This window comes from Dysidea avara, chromosome 1 (assembly GCF_963678975.1).
Source record: "Dysidea avara chromosome 1, odDysAvar1.4, whole genome shotgun sequence".
Taxonomy (NCBI): Eukaryota; Metazoa; Porifera; class Demospongiae; order Dictyoceratida; family Dysideidae; genus Dysidea; species Dysidea avara.
This window is the reverse complement of record NC_089272.1, coordinates 29,095,578-29,114,993: the sequence shown is the minus strand read 5'-3', so window position 1 is coordinate 29,114,993 and position 19,416 is coordinate 29,095,578. Positions and strand designations below refer to the sequence as shown.

Sequence of the window (19,416 nt, the reverse complement as noted above, 5' to 3'; positions counted from 1 at the left end):
TGTCTTAATTGTGTTATCTTTTATTATTTAAGCGTATTGAAGGAATTCCAGCTACTCATCCTGTGTCTACTAAACCAAAAAAAGCTAAATTTTCTCATTATGATGAAATAAAGGATGAACCAGGAGTAAGTATTATCAACAAACACACATACATATATCAACAAGGATTATCAACAAGGTGTTAAGTGCACCTGCACAGCTAATCTATCCATATATGTACAATAGGTTACTATTACAAAACAGTTGGCTTTATAGGTTATAAGGTTTCTAATATATGCGTATTAAGGGCAACCATTATCTGCTAAGTTACTACTGATATGTTTCTTTTGTTAATCAATCTAATTGAATAACTATTCCTTAAAAGGCTTCTAATTTTTGGTTTGTTGATCTTAATGACATTTTCAAATGGCTTCCCACTTCTATTATCTGATGGCCTTTTACAGTACAATTGTAGAGACAAACCATGATTAATTCCACTCCCAGTAATGTATTGAATGCTAAAATGGAATTGGTTGTGACCATCTCAGCAAAAACCCGACTTGTTCACACAAGTATGCATATTGAGGAAAATGAAATTTAAAAATGATTCGTAAAATTACGCATGCTACAAAGAAAAAAATATGCAGGTTTTTATTGCGCCTGCATGTAGTTTATTTTCTGTATAGTTGCTGTACAAATCGATTCCTACTGTCTATCATTATAATTCCAAAGCTACTCACCACAGAAGGCTGACACTTTGGTGATCCATTCCTTGGATACTGCAAATAATGTTGAGAATTTTTTTTTTAATTCCGAAATTGTGCAAATAAGTCAGGATTTCGCTGAGATGGCCACAATTATCCATGGGATGTACCCACTTTTGGCTTGCAAGGTTTACACAAAGGGATTCTTAAGCTTTTCTGATCAGGGACAGAAAGACTGCTGTTACCAAGAAGTGATGTGTTCTACAAGAGACCATAGTGCCACAATACATGGTTCCTGGTTAACATACCCTCCATGTGAGCACATTGCTGTCAGTTGTAGCCTACATACATACACATGTACATGCAAACAGTTCAATCTTGTTGAATGTTAAAATGTCTTGATTGTCTTAAATTATTATTATTAAAGCATATTGAAGACATTCCCGACATGCAACATGCTGTGCCTACTACAGCAACAGGAGCTGAATTTTCTCATTATGATGTAATAAGAGAAGAGCCAAGAGTAAGTGGTATCAACATATACGTACTAATGTATAGTGTATGTACACTTATATTTACTGTGTATTGAGAAAATAAGAGTATTGTCAAAAAGTGATTATCCAATTGGCACACTGTGAAACATGACAATATAGGTATCCTTTGACTGCTACGAGACTCAGTGCTATATTTCGCATAAAAAAAGAGTGAGCGAGAGACAAATAAACACAAGGGGAAGCCAAGTTTTATATTTTGATCCGAGAACACTGCTATATTTGACGTATACCTGTAGCACAATCCTAGACAATGCTTTAACTGTTATAGAGAACCATCAGTACAGACAAGATACACAAAACAATTATAAACTCACGGAGTAGTCTTATCATCAGCTGAATAGGTGTTGTGCCTGCATTATTCTTATTCTGGACTTAGTCTGTCTTCTTAATGGCTAAGAGTTTTCAATTGTGGTACTTAATGAGTGTAATTTCTAGGATTTGTCCTTTTACATATGTGACCGTCTCAGCGAAAACCCATCTAGTTTGCACAAGCATGCATGTTGAGAAAAACGTGATTTTAAAAAATGGTGAAATTACCTATGTTACAAAGAAAATTTTACACAAGTGTTAATCGAGCCAATACTCAGGAAAGGAAATGTTAAATCGATTAAACCTATATACCATCTTATTCACCTACTCATGGGAGTTTTGAAACTCTTTGTTTCATTACTGTAGCCCTAATGGTTTGTGTGCAACATGCGTTTGTTCACGATGCGGTAGACATAAACAAAATCGTCGCCATTTCTTCATTAAAACCGCTTTCATATGCCTATGCGCAAGTGACTGTGAGGCTAAACTATACCTTGGCTGATCTGCCAATCCATGGTGAACACTGTAAGCCAAATGCCAACTTTGTAGACTAATCCAAACAGAAGTTATGCAAGCGCCTGTAGTTTATTTTTAGCATAATAGTCACAGTACAAATTGATTTCCTTACTTTTCCTACTTTCTAGTGCTGTAATTCCAAAACTACTCACCATAATCGACTGAAATTTTGGTGAACCATTCCTTGTACTATGCAAATAATACTGAGAAAATAAAAAGAAATTCGAAAGTTGTGCGAACTAGACAAGTTTTTGCAGAGATGGTCACATATGTCAACAAATGTAATAAGAATGTTACTAACCACAAGTAACGATCATCAACACACACTAGTGTGTCTTGTGCAGTTCTATATCTACCTGATATTGAATATTGGGTCTATCATAATAATGTATGTATAGGTTAAAGAACTACTGAACTATATATGCTTTTGATACGTATACAGTCTGTGGATATTAAAAATTAGGTACACTGTGCACAGCCAAGTGATCGTATCAGGTAATGCTTTAAATTATTTTTGGAACATTCTAGTGTATTGTATCCCTCGGCATTTGATATGACAAGTACAAACAAATTTATGAATTTTGATTTTAAGTAGGGTCATAGAAATAAGAAGTAATGGAACAAGGGAAGTCCCCCACATACATATCGTAGTGCACATTTAATTCCTACTCAGTCATAAAGAGAATCTAAATCTTGTATGCAGCTACTGTATGTGTAAACTAAAGATTACAATAACAGAAGACAACCCCTTGTATACAGTGCTAATTACCAACTGTCGTATAAAGGCATGTTGTTGAAATTCTTAACTACTGTAGTGCAACACATATGCACAAGCATGCATAAAATGAGTTATAAAAACTTAAAACCTATTGTTACATTACAAACATATTTTGAATACATACATCACATTATACATACATGATAAGGAACACATTTTACATATTAATTTTATTCAAACAGAATGTTCGTCATCTAACCACAGCTAGTGGAGCAAAGTATGCTGTGTCTACTAAAGCAAAAGCTCATCAAACTGACAATGAAAAGGGCAAGACCCCACAAGGAGTGAGAAATTGTTTTATGTACACATACATGTTATACATGTGTACACCAGCTCTGTATATTATATGCACCATTAATTTACATTTGCATGTACGTATCATTTATTTATTGTTAAGGCTTTACAGCACAAGTGCTGAAGGTCTGTAAGGCACCTGATCCTACAAAGATGTTATATTAAATATGTATGAAAGGAGAAGAAATCCATGGGCACCCTCGCCATCCGGTTAACGTTTGTATCATACAGTACGGTTGTATTGCATAATTATTTGCATTATTTAACTTCTTGCAGATTTGGTCACATGCATATAACCAGTAGTGTTGAGACAAATACATTTATCTCTGCAATATGTAACAAATATTTTGCATAGCTGTGCCTACATGAAATAAAATCTTAAACAGCTTGTATATCACTGGGTTGACAGCTATCAGTTATATATAACAGTACATACAGAGCTATGTTATAATACCATCATTCATTTCTAGATTTTATCACTTAGATCTCTACTTTCTTTTACATTAAAATTTATTAATGTACTATTGGCAGTAATGTATGTCATATTTAATCACTATGTGATTAGTGCTACGTAAGTTGTCCATGGAATATTCTCACTTTAGGCTAGCAAGGTCTACACAAAGAAAATCTTTTACCTTGTCTGGTCAGTGACAGAACTTCTGCCATTACGTAGTACATCACCAAGAAGTGATGTGTTACTGCAGGAGCTCATAAGTGCTACAATGTATTTACATTATGAGCTCCTGATTACCATGTGAAAGCTGTCAGTATGGGTCTACATACATAATACATTTATTTGTTGAATGCTAATATTTGTAGATGTCTTAATTGTGTTATCTTTTATTATTTAAGCATACTGAAGGAATTCCATCTACTCATCCTGTGTCTACTAAACCAAAAAAAGCTAAATTTTCTCATTATGATGAAATAAAGGATGAACCAGGAGTAAGTATTATCAACTAATACATATATATATATATATCAACTAATACATATATCAAGACACACGGTAGTGTGTCGTGCGGCCCAAGAAGCCGGCGCGTAACACCCGTGAGTATATTGACAGGAAGAAAGAAAACGCAATTTTCGCACCTCCGTAACTCTGTGCTTCCTTGATGAAACAAGACGATTTTTGCTGTGGACATGCCCCCCAACTGCAGCACTCTACATTCCAAATTTGAGCGAAATCGCTTCGCGCGTTCCCGAGATATGCGACTTCAAAAATTGGCTGAGTTTCTTCGTTTTTTTTTTCTTCTTATTTTTCTTTTTCTTGTCGCACACTTACAAAAACTGCTATAAAACTCGAACGCGTTATCCGATTGCCTTGAAATTTGGCACACAGAAGGGGGGTATAAAGGCGCATCTCGGTACCAACTTTGGCTGGAATACCATAAACAGACAAAGAGTTATGAGCGATTATGCACGAAAAATAACACCAATATGTTGTCACGCCTACAGGGTAAACCGCGTATGGGAAGAAGCTGAAAATCGGTGGGTGAATAGGTTAACTATTGAACCTCAAACCTTTTGTGGTTTGAAAGAAATCGAGCTAAAAACCAGGAAGATACAGCGAAAAAATCAACAGTGTGTAACAATTACGCAATCGAGATTAGCTAATTTTTAATATTTTTATTTTATTATTATTATTATTATTATGCTTGCCACGCCTACCAGGTAAACCGCTTGGGGTAATGCTTTCAAAATCGCTGTACAGATGGAGTTATCATCTTAGAAAGGCTCTTCAATGGTGTAGAAGAATCAGACTTAAATCCACGGAGTTATAACACGAAATCCAACTTGGTGTAGCAAGTGCGAGATCGAGATACTCTAATAGAGCAGTCATCCTAATAGAGCAGTCACCCTGAACAGAATTAAAGAGATCAGTTAGAAATAAGTAACCTGTATAGAGATCAGCTACAAACAAATCACCCTGTAGAGAGTTCAGCTACAAACAATTCACCCTGTTAAAACATCAGTTAGAAGAAGATTTCTTGTAGAGAGTTCAAATACAAACAAATCACCCTGTTGAAAGATCAGCTAGAAGATGTCACCTTGTAGATAGTTCAGTTACAAAGAAACCACCATGTAGAGAATTCAGCTACAAACTAGTGACCCTGTAGATACATCAGCTAGAAGAAGTTACCTTGTAGAGAGTTCAGCTACAAAGAAACCATTCTGTAAAGAGCTCAGCTGCAAACAAATCACCTATACAGAATTCAGCTACAAACAAATCACCCTGTAGAGAGATCAGCTAGAAGAAGTTACCTTGTAGATAGTTCAGCTACAAACAAATCATCCTGTAGAGAGATCAGCTAGAAGAAGTTACCTTGTAGATAGTTCAGCTACAAACAATTCACCCTGTACAGAGCTCAGTTAAAAGAGGTTTCCTTGTAAAAAGTTCAGCTACAAACAAATCACCCTGTAGAGAGATAAGTAAGAAGAAGTTACCTTGTAGATCGTTCTGCTACAAACAATTCACCCTGTAAAGAGATCAGCTAGAAGAAGTTACCTTGTAGAGAGTTCAGCTACAAAGAAACCATCATGTAGAGAATTCAGCCGCAAACAAATCATGTATAGAGAGTTCAGCTACAAACAAATCTCCCTGTAGAGAGATCAGCTAGAAGAAGTTTCCTTGTAGAGAGTTCTGCTACAAACAAATCACCCTGTAGAAAGATCAGCTAGAAGAAATCACCTCGTAGAGAGTTCAGCTTCAAAGAAACAATCATGTGAGAGTTCAGGTACAAACAAATTGTCCTGTAGAGAGATCAGCTAGAAGAAGTTACCTTGTAGAGAGTTCAGCTACAAAGAAACCATCATGTAGATAGTTCAGGTACAAACAAATCACCCTGTAGAAAGATCAGCTATAGAAGAAATCACCTTGTAGAGAGTTCAGCTACAAAGAATCTATCGTGTAGAGAGTTTAACTACAAACAAATCACCCTGTAGAAAGATCAGCTATAGAAGAAATCACCTTGTAGAGAGTTCAGCTACAAAGAAACCATCATGTAGAGAGTTCAGCTACAAACAAATCGGCCTGTAGAGAGATCAGCTAGAAGAAATTACCTTGTAGAGAGTTCAGCTACAAAGAAACAATCATGTAGAGAGTTCAGCTGCAAACAAATCACCTGTAGAGAGTTCAGCTAGAAACAAGTCACCCTGTAGAGAGATCAGCTAGAAACAAGTCACCTTGTAGAGAGTTCAGCTAGAAGAAGTAACATTGTAGAGCTACAAAGAAGCTACCATGTAGAGTTCAGCTGCAAACAAATCACCCTGTAGAGAACTCAGCTACAAACAAATCGCCCTGTAGAAAGATTAGCTAGAAGAAGTTACTTTATAGGGAGTTCAGCTATGAACAGATCACCCTGTAGAGAGTTCAGCTACAAACAAATCACCCTGTAGAGAGTTAAGTTACAAAGAAACCACCATGTAGAGAGTTCAGCTGCAAAAAAAATCAATCACTCTGTAGAGAGTTCAGCTAGAAGAAGTCACCTTGTAGAGAGTTAAGCTGCAAATAAATCACCCTGTAGAGAATTCAGCTACAAACAAATCACCCTGTAGAAAGATCAGCTAGAAGAAGTTACCTTGTAGAGAGTTCAGCTACAAAGAAACCACCATGTAGAGAGTTCAGCTGCAAACAAATCACCTGTAGAGAATTCAGCTAGAAACAAGTCACCCTGTAGAGAGATCAGCTAGAAACAAGTCACCCTGTAGAGAGTTCAGCTAGAAGAAGTCACATTGTAGAGAGTTCAGCTACAAAGAAACTACCACGTAGAGAATCCAGCTGCAAACAAATCATCCTGTAGAGAGTTCAGCTAGAAGAAGTCACCTTTTAGAGAGTTCAGCTACAAAGCAACCACCATGTAAAGAGTTCAGCTGCAAAAAACTCAATCACCTTGTAGAAAGATCGGCTAGAAGAAGTTACCTTGTAGAGAGTTCAGCTACAAAGAAACCACCATGTAGAGAGTTCAGCTGCAAACAAATCACCTGTAGAGAGTTCAGCTAGAAACAAGTCACCCTGTAGAGAGTTCAGCTAGAAGAAGTCACATTGTAGAGAGTTCAGCTACAATGAAACTCCCATGTAGAGAGTTCAGCTGCAAACAAATCACCCTGTAGAGAACTCAGCTACAAACAAATATGCAGTGAAAAAGATCAGCTAGAAGAAGTTACCTTGTAGAGAGTTCAGCTACAATGAAACCACCATGTAGAGAGTTCAGCTACAAACAAATCACCTGTAGAGAGTTCAGCTAGAAACAAGTCACCCTGTAGAGAGATCAGCTAGAAACAAGTCACCTTGTAGAGAGTTCAGCTAGAAGAAGTCACATTGTAGAGAGTTCAGCTACAAAGAAACCACCATTTAGAGAGTTCAGCTGCAAACAAATCACCCAGTAGAAAGTTCAGCTATGAACAGATCACCCTGTTGAGAGTTCAGTTAGAAACAAGGAATCCTGTAGAGAAATCACCTAGAAGTATCACCTTGTAGAGTTCAGCTACAAACAAATCACCTGTAGAGAGTTCAGCTACAAACAAATCACCCTGTAGAGAGATCAGCTAGAAGAAGTTACCTTGTAGGGATTTCAGCTACAAACAAATCACCCTGTAGAGAGTTCAGCTACAAAGAAACTATTCTGTAAAGAGCTCAGCTGCAAACAAATCACTTGTACAGAATTCAGCTACAAACAAATCGCCCTGTAGAGAGATCAGCTAGAAGAAATTACCTTGTAGATAGTTCAGCTACAAACAAATCTCCCTGTAGAAAGATCAGTTAGAAGAACTTACCTTGGAGAAAGTTCAGCTACAAAGAAACCATTTTGTAAAGAGCTCAGCTGCAAACAAATCACCTGTACAGAATTCAACTACGAACAAATCACCCTGTAGAGATCAGCTATAAGAAGTTACCTTGTAGATGGTTCAGCTACAAACAAATCTCCCTGTAGAGAGATCAGCTAGAAGAAATTACCTTGTAGAGAGTTCAGCTACAAAGAAACCACCATGTAGAGAGTTCAGCTGCAAAGAAATCACCCTGTAGAAAATTCTGCCAGAAACAAATTGCCCTGTAGAAAGATCAGTTAGAAGAAGTTACCTTTTAGAGAGTTCAGCTACAAAGAAACCATTCTGTAAAGAGCTCAGCTGCAAACAAATCACCTATACAAAATTCAGCTACAAACACATCACCTGTAGAGAGATCAGCTAGAAGAAGTTACCTTGTAGATCGTTCAGCTACAAACAATTCACCCTGTAGAGAGAGCAATTAGAAGAAGTCACCTTGTAGAGTGTTCAGTTACAAAGAAACCACCATGGAGATTTCTGTAATCAATATATGTGACCGGATTTGCGAAAAGGGGTCTTCCACACACATCCAATTCCGTAAATGTTGGAGACCATAACTCAGTGTTCAAGTAACATAATTATTAACCTGAACATTTCACCATGTATTCAGCTATAGTGGTGCTCACCACTGCCCAAATATCAAGGCAATAGCTCTTTCCAATCTGAAGTTATCAATTGTCAAAGTTGGCAAATTGGACCCCTTTTCGCAAATCCGGTCACATATGTATTATACAGTATATATAATTTGTACATTTACTGATAAAATATTTAAAGTACATCTACTTCATCTTTTCTTCTTCCTGTAGTAAAGAAAAAAACATAGGTTAAAAAAGTCCCAAAGCTGGCCATAGGCCGGCTTTGGGGTATACAAATACAAAAAGAAATGAAATCTAATCCAAAACAGCCAAGCTGTAAAAAAAGTGTGCGGCCCTCAGAAAGGCTATGGTGAATAAAGATGTGAAATCCAAGGTGGCGGCCAAGAAATGGCTGTGATGGTAGGTTAGTGGTAAAAATTTTAATAACGACAATTCAGGTGAATTTTTGTGAAGCGGCACAAAAATTCACCTGAATTGTCATTATTAAAATTTTTACCACTAACCTACCATCACAGCCATTTCTTGGCCGCCACCTTGGATTTCACATCTTTTTTCACCATAGCCTTTCTGAGGGCCGCACACTTTTTTTACAGCTTGGCTGTTTTGGATTAGATATATATATCAACAAGGATTATCAACAAGGTGTTAAGTGCACCTGCACAGCTAATCTAACCATATATGTACAGTAGGTTACTATTACAGAAAAGTGGCAGAAAAGCTGGCATTATAGCAGGGCTCCTGGTATTTTTTTTGAGTGTATTGTCAAACTGCCAGTACAACACAGATTTTGTCCTGTCAAAACATAAAAATGTACTGGTGCCCAGTGTTAAGCTTTCAATAATAAATATGTAGTCATGCCAAAAGTAATGTAACCATGTCATAAATTAATGTAACACACTGTTTCTAGTCCAGTACGGCAGTCCTTTAGCTATTAAGTTAAACCCTTCGAGAACCAAGTTAATCTTCAAATATGGAGGAATGCGTAACTTTGTGTTATAAGGAAGCCAGTGGCCTTCTGTAAAACGAAGACGGATTATTGTTTGGCATTAACTTAATGGTAATTTCATACACAATAATAGTATCATAACAGTTTTGTTCTACACAAAACAGTACTTGTGATATGAAGCGAAGAACGAGCGATGTCATCTCCACTGAATGTCTGCTTCGTTATTTCTTTATCGTGTATTCATGAGGTAATCACGTGATCGTTTGTATACAAATCGAATCGCCATCACGTGCTGAGTCTAATGGCGTTTAGTTTGATGCGCTACGATGAAGTACCGTCGAGATATGGCTGATCAAAGTAGCAAGTGTAGAGTAATGGCGGACGATAATGGAAGAGCTGCTTTTCTTAGCGGCCTAGCAGTGGAGATTCTTTTCAAACAAAGCGATACTTGGTGTAATTTTGTCAGGAATTTCATGGTGAGTATCGTGGTGCTAGCGAATTCTTCCTACTGTGTACTGGTAAGTAGTTATAACGGCTTATACCAGCCCATGTACTTGTGCCCAATATATCGGACTTTGGTCCTCGAAGGGTTAAATAAAACTTCATGTATCCCACAAGTCAAAGGTAACACTTATATAGCTGACAAGTATAAGTAATCTGGTGTTCAAACATCACTATTTTGGTTTGAGGTAAAGCTTGTGGCCACTAACCATAATAAACAAACAGTTTAATTAAATATTGCTGCCTTTGTAAGGCTGCTCTCCAGCAGCAGTGTGTAGCATTCTGTCTGAATTATCCAGCCGCAATGTCCGGACAACGCCCTGTTACAGGTTGTAAGGTTTCTAATATATAGTGAGGGTACCCCATTATCTGCTTAATTACTCCCTTAATATGTTTCTTTTTTTAATTGACTAATATAAAAAGCTCCTATCTTTGTTTAGTCTGATTTGTTGATCTTAATAACATTTTCAAATGGCTTCTCACTTCTATTATCTGATCAGCCTTTTACAGTGCAATTGTGGAATTAATTTCACTCCCAGTAATATTTAATCACTGTGTGATTAGTGAATGCTATGATGGCATTAATTGTAGCCATCTCAGCAAAAACCTGACTTGCACAAGCATGTGTATTGAGAAAAACAAAATTTAAAAATAATTTGTAAAATTACGCATGCTACAAAGAAAAAAATATGCAAAGTTTTATCGGACCATTAAGTACTTTAAATAGGAAGACTCAAATCTATTAAAACTATGTACCATCTTTTCGCCTGCTCATGGAGAATTTGAAAATCTTTTTCGTTTCTGTAACCCTAACGGTATGTATGTCACGTACATTTGTTTACGATGCAGTAAACGTAACAAGATTGTCATCATTTTTTCTACTAAACCGCCTTCGTACCCATACTACAAGGCTAATACCATACCATGCCTGGTGTGCTAATCCATGGTGAATATTTTAAGCCAAATTGCAACATTGTAGACTAATTCAAACAGACGTTATAGCTGCAAATATAAGCACCTGTAGTTTATTTTCAGTGTAGTCACTGTAGAAATTGATTATCTTGCTCTTTCTACTGTCTAGCATTATAATTCCAAAGCTACTCACCATAGAAGGCTGAAACTTTGGTGTATTGGACACTGTAAATAATGCTGAGAAAATTAAAAAGATCCTAAATTGTGTGCACAAGTCAGATTTTTGTTGAGACGGTCACAATTATCAATGCGATATGCCCATTTTTGGCTTGCAAGGTTTACACAAAGGGATCCTTAAGCTTTTCTGGTCAGGGACAGGAAGGCTGCTGTTACCAAGAAGTGATGTGTTGCACAAGAGCCCACAGTGTCACAATACATGGGTACTTGGTTAACATATCCACCATGTGAACACATTGCTATCAGTTGTGGCCTACATGCATACATACACATGTACATACATACATACATACAGTTCAATCTTGTTGAATGTTTGATTGTCTTAACTTTTTATTATTAAAGCATATAGAAGACATTCCCGACATGCAACATGCTGTGCCTACTACAACAACAGGAGCTGAATATTCTCATTATGATGTAATAAGAGAAGAGCCAAGGGTAAGTGGTATCAACAGATACATACTAATGTATAGTGTATGTACACTTATATTTACTGTGTATTGAGAAAATAAGAGTATTGTCAAAAAATGATGATCCAATTAGCACACTGTGAAACATGACAATATAGGTATGCATTTGAGTTTAAGCACTGCTACGAGTGCTATATTTCGCACAAAAAAGAGCAAGCGAGAGACAAATAAAGCAGAAAGCGAAGCCAAGTTTTATATTTTGTTTCGAGAACACTGCTATATTTGACGTATACCTGTAGCACAATCCTAGACAGTGCTGTAACTGTTATAGAGAACCATCAGTACACACAAGATACACAAAACAATTGTAAACTCACGGAGTAGTCTTATCATCAGCTGAATAGGCATTGCTCCTGTGTTATGCCTGCATTAGTCTTGTTCTGGACTTGGATGAGTCTCTAGTCTGTCTTCTTAATAGCTAAGAGTTTCCAATTGTGGTACTTAATGAGCATATTTCTGTGGTATTTCTAGGACTCGTCCCATCTCAGCGAAAACCTGTCTAGTTCGCACAAGCATGCATATTAAGAAAACCTTGATTTTAAAAAATTGGTTATATTACAGGTGCTACAAAGAAAATTTTACGTAAGTTTTAATCGAGGCAATACTCAGGAAAGGAAATATTAACTTGATTAAACCTATATACCATCTTATTCACCTACTCATGGGGAGTTCGAAACTCTTTGTTTCAATACTGTAGCCCAAATGGTTTGCATGCGACATACGTTTGTTCTCAATGCGGTAGACATAAACAAAATCGTCACCATTTCTTCATTAAAACCACCTTCATACGCCTTTGCGCAAGTAACTGCAGGGCTAAAACTATACCTTGGTTGATCTGCCAATCCATGGTGAACACTGTAAGCCAAATGCCAACTTTGTAGACTAATCCAAACGGACATTTTGGCTGCTAATGTAAGCGCCTGTGGTTTATTTTCAGTATAGTCACTGTACAAATTGATTTCCTTGCTTTTCCTACTTTCTAGCACTGCAATTCCAAAACTACTCACCATAATCAACTGAAATTTTGGTAAACCATTCCTTGGACTATGCAGACAATGCTGAGAAAATAAAAAGAAAATTGGAACTTGTGCAAAGTAGATGGGTTTTTGCTGAGATGGTCACATATGTCAACAAAATGTAATAAGAATGTTACTAACCACAAGTAACGATCATCAACACACACTAGTGTGTCTTGTGCAGTTCTATATCTACCTGATATTGAATATTGGGTCTATCATAATAATGTATGTATAGGTTAAAGAACTACTGAACTATATATGCTTTTGATACGTATACAGTCTGTGGATATTAAAAATAAAGTATGCTGTGCACAGCCAAGTGTTTTATTAATCGTATCAGGCAATCTTTAAAACATTTTAGTGTATTGTATTGCTCGGCATTTGATATAACAAGTACAAACAAATTTATGAATTTTGATTTTAAGTAAGGTCATAGAAATAAGAAGTAATGGAACAAGGGAAGTCCCCCACATACATATCGTAGTGCACATTTAATTCCTACTCAGTCATAAAGAGAATCTAAATCTTGTATGCAGTTACTGTAAACTAAAGATTACAATAACAGAAGACAACCCCTTGTATACAGTGCTAATTACCAACTGTCGTATAAAGGCATGTTGTTGAAATTCTTAACCACTGTAGTACAACACATATGCACAAGCATGCATAAAATGAGTTATAAAAACTTAAAACCTATTGTTACATTACAAATATATTTTGAATACATACATCACATTATACATACATGATAAGAAACACATTTTATATATTAATTTTCTACTTTATTCAAACAGAATGTTCCTCATCTAACCACAGCTAGTGGAGCAAAGTATGCTGTGTCTACTAAAGCAAAAGCTCATCAAACTGACAATGAAAAGGACAAGACCCCACAAGGAGTAAGAAATTGTTTTGTGTACACATGTATGTTATACATGTGTACACCAGCTCTGTATATTATATGCACCATTAATTTACATTTGCATGTACGTATCATCTATTTATCCTACAGTACAGTAGTACTGTATATTAGGGATTATGGTGATTTGGGTTTTCCTAGCCAAATACGTAATTCACCCAAAAACCAGCTTCACAACTCCATCCTGGCACCTTGGCAGTATTGGTTAGGTATAGCCAAGCCCAAAAGTGCCTTCAGTACAATCCTAAATGCTTCCAGTAAATTGGTACAAAATTTAGGACTTGATTTTTTCACTGTTCGACGTCGCTTCATCCCGAGATGTGCCTTTTTACATACCGCATTATGTACAATGCACACATCATGGACTTGCCTTTGTCCTCCTTTGTGTCCCATTTTTTTTTGCTGACAACCCAAGGTGTCGATTCGCAGTAGCGCGGTGCATGGCTTCCCTACAGTACATTTGTAAACAGGAATCGTCCGTATTTCCGTGGTGACTGGATTGATTGCAGAGACGATTCTAACACTTTGTAATGCTGTGCAACAGACTGAATATAGCTGAAAGCGAAGCGTAATGGCCGCTGTACTTTCAAGGCAGTAACTGATGGTTGGGGGCACGCAAATCGTCGTATTTTCATGGTGACTGGATTGTTGCAGAGGCACTTCTACTGTTTTTCGTCTGTAGCGGTGTGTAACGTGCTAAACATAGCTGAAAATGAAGCATAATGACCACTGCACTTTCGAAGCAGTATTTGATAGCTGGGGCGTGCGTTCAGACGAAAGCATTAATTCTGGCGCCATCCTTTCTTTTGATGCAGTATGCGTGGGTTCATCAGTCATAATAATGTTACAAAAAAAGTAAACAAACAAGTTTAAGGAAATATTAGGAATTTTTAGTTCGATTAGGGATCGTAGGGAAAAAAAGTAGGGAAACAAAGAGGTCGCCTACACCTGCAGATATACTAGTGAACATTTAATCCCTAAGTCAGTCTTGGGGGTTTAGACTGAATTAGGGATTAAATGTTCACTAGTATATCTGCAGGTGTTGGCGACCTCCTTGTTTCCCTACTTTTTTTCCCTATGATCCCTAAAATTTCTTAAACTTGTTATTAAGGCTTTACAGCACAAGTGCTGAAGGTCTGTAAGGCACCTGGTCCTACAGAGATGTTACATTAAATATGTTTGAAAGGGAAAAAAAACCCATAGGCAGCCTCAAACCTGCAGCCATCCAGTTTACGTTTGAATCATACAGTATGGTAGTAATGGATAATTATTTGCTTTATTTAACTTCTTACAGATCTGGTCACATACACACAACCAGTAGTGTTGAGACAAATACATTTATATCTGCTAATATTTTGCATAGCTGTGCCTGCATAAATTAAAATCTTAAGCAGCGTCTATATCATTGGGTTGGCAGCTATCAGTTATACATAACAGTACATACAGAGCTATGTTGTAATACCATCATTCATCTCTAGATTTTATCACTTAGATCTCTACTTTCTTTTAAATTAATAATTTATTAATGTACTATTGGCAGTAATGTATGTCATGTTTAATCACTATGTGATTAGTGCTAAATGGTATGAATTGTCCATGGAATATTCTCACTTTAAGCTAGCAAGGTCTACACAAAGGAAATCTTTTACCTTGTCTGGTCAGTGACAGAACTTCTGCCATTACATAGTACATCACCAAGAAGTGATGTGTTACTTCAGGAGCTCATAAGTACTGCAATGTATGGTACTTGTGAGTTCCTGATTACCGTGTGAAGGCTGTCAATATGGGTCTACATAAATAATACATTTATTTGTTGAATACTAATATTGTAGATATCTTCATTGTGTTATCTTTTATTATTCAAGCATATTGAAGGAATTCCAGCTACTCATCCTGTGTCTACTAAACCAAAGAAAGCTAAATTTTCTCATTATGATGAAATACAGGATGAACCAGGAGTAAGTATTATCAACAAACACAGATATAAATATCAACAAGGATTATCAACAAGGTGTTAAGAACACCTACACAGCTAATCTAACCATATATGTACAGTAGGTTACTATTACAGAACAGCTGGCTTTATAGCAGGGCTCCCAGTAATATTTAATCACTGTGTGATTAGTGAATGCTAAAATGGCATTAATTGTGGCCATCTCAGCAAAAACCTGACTTGCACAAGCATGTGTATTGAGAAAAACAAAATTTAATAATAGTTGGTAAAATTACGCATGCTACAAAGAAAAAAATATGCTAATTTTTATCGGGCCATTAAGTACTTTAAAAAGGAAAACTCAAATCGATTAAAACTATGCACCATCTTTTCGCATGCTCATGGAGAATTCAACAATCCGTATTTCATTTCTGTAGCCCTAACAGTATGTGTGTCACGTGTGTTTGTTTGTGATGCAGTGAATGTAAACAAGATCGTCATCATTTCTTCTACTAAACCACCTTCATACCCATATGTACAAGTGACTACAAGGCTAATGCTATACCGTGGCTGAAGTGCTAATCCATGGTGAATATTTTAAGCCAAAAATATCAACATTGTAGACTAATACAAACAGACGTTATGGCTGCAAATGTAAGCACCTGTAAATTATTTTCAGTATAGTCACTGTACAAATTGATTATCTTGCTCTTTCTACTGTCTAGCATTATAATTCCAAAGCTACTCACCATAGAAGGCTGAAACTTTGTTGATTCATTCCTTGGATACTGCAAAGAATTCTGAGAAGATAATTAAAAAATCCAAAATTGTGCACACAAGTCGGGTTTTTGCTGAGACGTTCACAATTATCCGTGTGATATGCCCATTTTTGGCTTGCAAGGTTTACACAAAGACATTCTTAAGCTTTTCTAGTCAGGGACAGAAAGGCTGCTGTTACCAAGAAGTGATGTGTTACTGCAGGAGCTCATAAGTGCCACAATATATGGTATTTACAGATGAGCTCCTGATCAACGTTGAAACCGGGTCACTACTGCTGACCCGGATGACCCACTGATCCGGATAGCAATCCGGGTCAGACCCGGATGTGACCCGGATTGACCCGGATTAATTAAAGCCGAGACGTGTTTCGGCTAGTCTCGGGTGAGCGAACGAGTTTACATTTTGAGCGTTCGATTCGTGTTGAGTAAATATTGCAACTTCAGCCTAGCTGTAGGTTGAAGACCAAAAAAACAAAAAAAAAGGTCTTCACCTACTGACAATAGCTACTCCTCACCATAGATACCCTCAGTTTCGTGCTACATACTGCACTTACTAACAAATAGGCGTGGCTGAGCATATGTTGGTAATGCGATAAGTGGGCGTGGCTCACGAAAGAGCTACGCAATAGCGTTTATAAGTTCCACGTCGTCAAACGAACAATTTCGCTTCTCACGTGATCCAATCCGGGTCAGACCCGGATAAATTGTAAACCGGGTCAGACCCGGATGACCCGGAGAAAATATGACCCGGATGACCCGACCCAGTTTCAACGCTGCTCCTGATTACCATGTGAAGGCTGTCAGTATGGGTCTACATACATAACACATTTTAATTTTGTTGAATACTAATATTGTAGATGTCTTCATTGTGTTATCTTTTATTATTTAAGCATATTGATGGAATTCCAGCTACTCATCCTGTGTCTACTAAACCAAAAAAAGCTAAATTTTCTCATTATGATGAAATAAAGGATGAACCAGGAGTAAGTATTATCAACAAACACACATATAAATATCAACAAGGATTATCAACAAGGTGTTAAGTGCACCTACACAGCTAATCTAACCATATATGTACAATAGGTTACTATTACAAAACAGTTGGCTTTATAGTAGGGCTGAAACGGATAGCAACTTTTACTATCCGGATATCCTGAACAAAACCTATCCGGATATCCTACGGATAGTGACATCATCACTTATAGTTTATTTCAAACATCCTTGTTTTACTAGTGCTAGAAGCAAACAAACATTAACATGATAGCAAAAGGTTTGTGGTAATGTTACAGTGTTACTTTGCACCGTCTGTAACAAGATTGGCAGCTGGAGAAAACATGAATACAAGATGTAGCAGTTGCTACAAGACCTTTCCAGGTACAACTAGTCCTAAAGAACTCTTTATAAGGCAATAACTATTCTGTTACAACTTCTTCAGCAACATTCACAGCCTCGCTTCGTAATTTAGCGATGGGCGTGGTCGCGAGCAAACTGATTAACTTACCAGGCTGCTGTTAACTTCACATAATCTAGCTTAGCTAACTCTCCATGATGAAAATTGATTCATCTAGTGATGAGGAAAGTTGGACAGATAAATGGCTTTAAGTTATTACTATCCGCTTGGCTTCAAAGTACTATCCGGATAGTAAATTATTATCCGGATATCCAGATAATACGGATATCTGTTTCAGCCCTACTTTATAGGTTATAAGGTTTCTAACATACGTATAGCTAGGGTACTCATCTGCTTGACCATCACCTTAATATGTGACCAGACCTGCGAAAATCCGACACAATCATGCAAGCCTAAATTTACAGTATGAAGCACTGAATACAATGGGTGAAATATTTGCATATTATTGAAAAATTCCTTTTTTTGAATGCCGTTTTCTTAATGAAGGAAGGGACTATCAATAAAATCCTGGATATCATCTTATTCGCCTACACAAGAGGAGTTGGTTTCATTGTAGTAGACCCATGCATGGACATGCAAATTATGGTCATTTGTTTATGTTACATCAAAGCAATTGTACACGATTGATCTTTCTTCACAAATTTTGCCTTTGTATGCAATGAAGAAAGGTGCTATAAGAAAAAAAACTTTGCCAGTAATCGATTCTCTTATTCATGGCAAACATGATGGTGCACATTTCAAATCTGTATGTCATTCTGTTCATAAGTTACAACTGTTTTAGTAAGCACCCGTATTTTCTTCCCAATCCTTTTTGTATAAATCGATCTTTCTGTCATTGCTACTTTGTAGGGCTGTAACTCCGAAAGTTATTGGCATATGAGGTTTAAACTTTGCCAGACGGTACACTTGGCTAAGTAGATTATTAATATTTAATAAATGTGACCGTCTCAGCAAAAACCCGACTTGTTCGCACTAGTATGCGTATTGAGAAAAACGAAATTTAAAAATAGTTCATAAAATTACGCATGCTACAAAGAAAAATACGTAAGTTTTTATCGGGCCAGCATTCGCAGAAGGAAGACTCAAATCAATTAAACTTATTTACCATCGTATTCGCCTGCTCATGGAGAGTTTGAAAATCTTTGTTTCGTTTCTGTAGCTGCAACAGTATGCATGTCATGTGCGTTGTTTACGATGCGGTAAACGTAAACAAGATCATCCTGGTTAACACACCCACCATATGAAGACTGTCAGTTGAATGTGTACACATGTACATGCAAATTTATAGTTCAATTTTGTTGAATGTTAAAATGTCTTGATTGTCTTGACCTTTTATTATTAAAGGACATGCAACATGCTGTGTCTACTACAGCAACAGAAGCTAAAGATCCTCATTACGATACAATAAGAGAAGAGCCAAGAGTAAGTAGTACATATGTACAGTGTGTGTACAACTTATAGTGTGTTTATATGTACCATGTACTGAGAAAATAAGAGTATTGTCATGATCCAATATGCACACTGTGAAGCATGAAGAGTATGTAACTGCAGGTTTGTGCTATGTATATGGATAATAAAAATAAAGCATGAGGCAGACAACCAAGTGCTTTATTAATCATATTGGTATGAGCAAGGCAATGCTTTAAATTAAATACCATCTAAGTTCAAAGGGAAAAGTGTGCTTTATATTTCATAGTGTGCTTCAGTGTGCTATATTTTCCATCAAAGTGTTTCC

The 19,416-nt window shown here is 36.8% G+C and overlaps 1 protein-coding gene across 10 annotated transcripts in view; it reads left to right on the top strand.

Annotated features, from left to right (window-relative positions):
- LOC136260943 (uncharacterized) overlaps positions 1 to 19,416 on the top strand; it is a 196,093-nt gene that overhangs the window by 170,843 nt on the left and 5,834 nt on the right. For 5 of the 10 annotated variants that reach the window (XM_066054880.1, XM_066054886.1, XM_066054910.1 and 2 more), the window contains 9 exons: positions 33 to 125; positions 1,111 to 1,206; positions 3,023 to 3,124; positions 3,987 to 4,079; positions 11,496 to 11,591; positions 13,437 to 13,538; positions 15,424 to 15,516; positions 17,161 to 17,253; positions 19,026 to 19,103. In XM_066054880.1, the coding sequence (XP_065910952.1) occupies positions 33 to 125; positions 1,111 to 1,206; positions 3,023 to 3,124; positions 3,987 to 4,079; positions 11,496 to 11,591; positions 13,437 to 13,538; positions 15,424 to 15,516; positions 17,161 to 17,253; positions 19,026 to 19,103 (846 nt within the window). The remainder of the gene's footprint in view (positions 1 to 32; positions 126 to 1,110; positions 1,207 to 3,022; positions 3,125 to 3,986; positions 4,080 to 11,495; positions 11,592 to 13,436; positions 13,539 to 15,423; positions 15,517 to 17,160; positions 17,254 to 19,025; positions 19,104 to 19,416) is intronic. The other 5 variants (XM_066054901.1, XM_066054892.1, XM_066054929.1 and 2 more) reach the window with 5 other exon arrangements.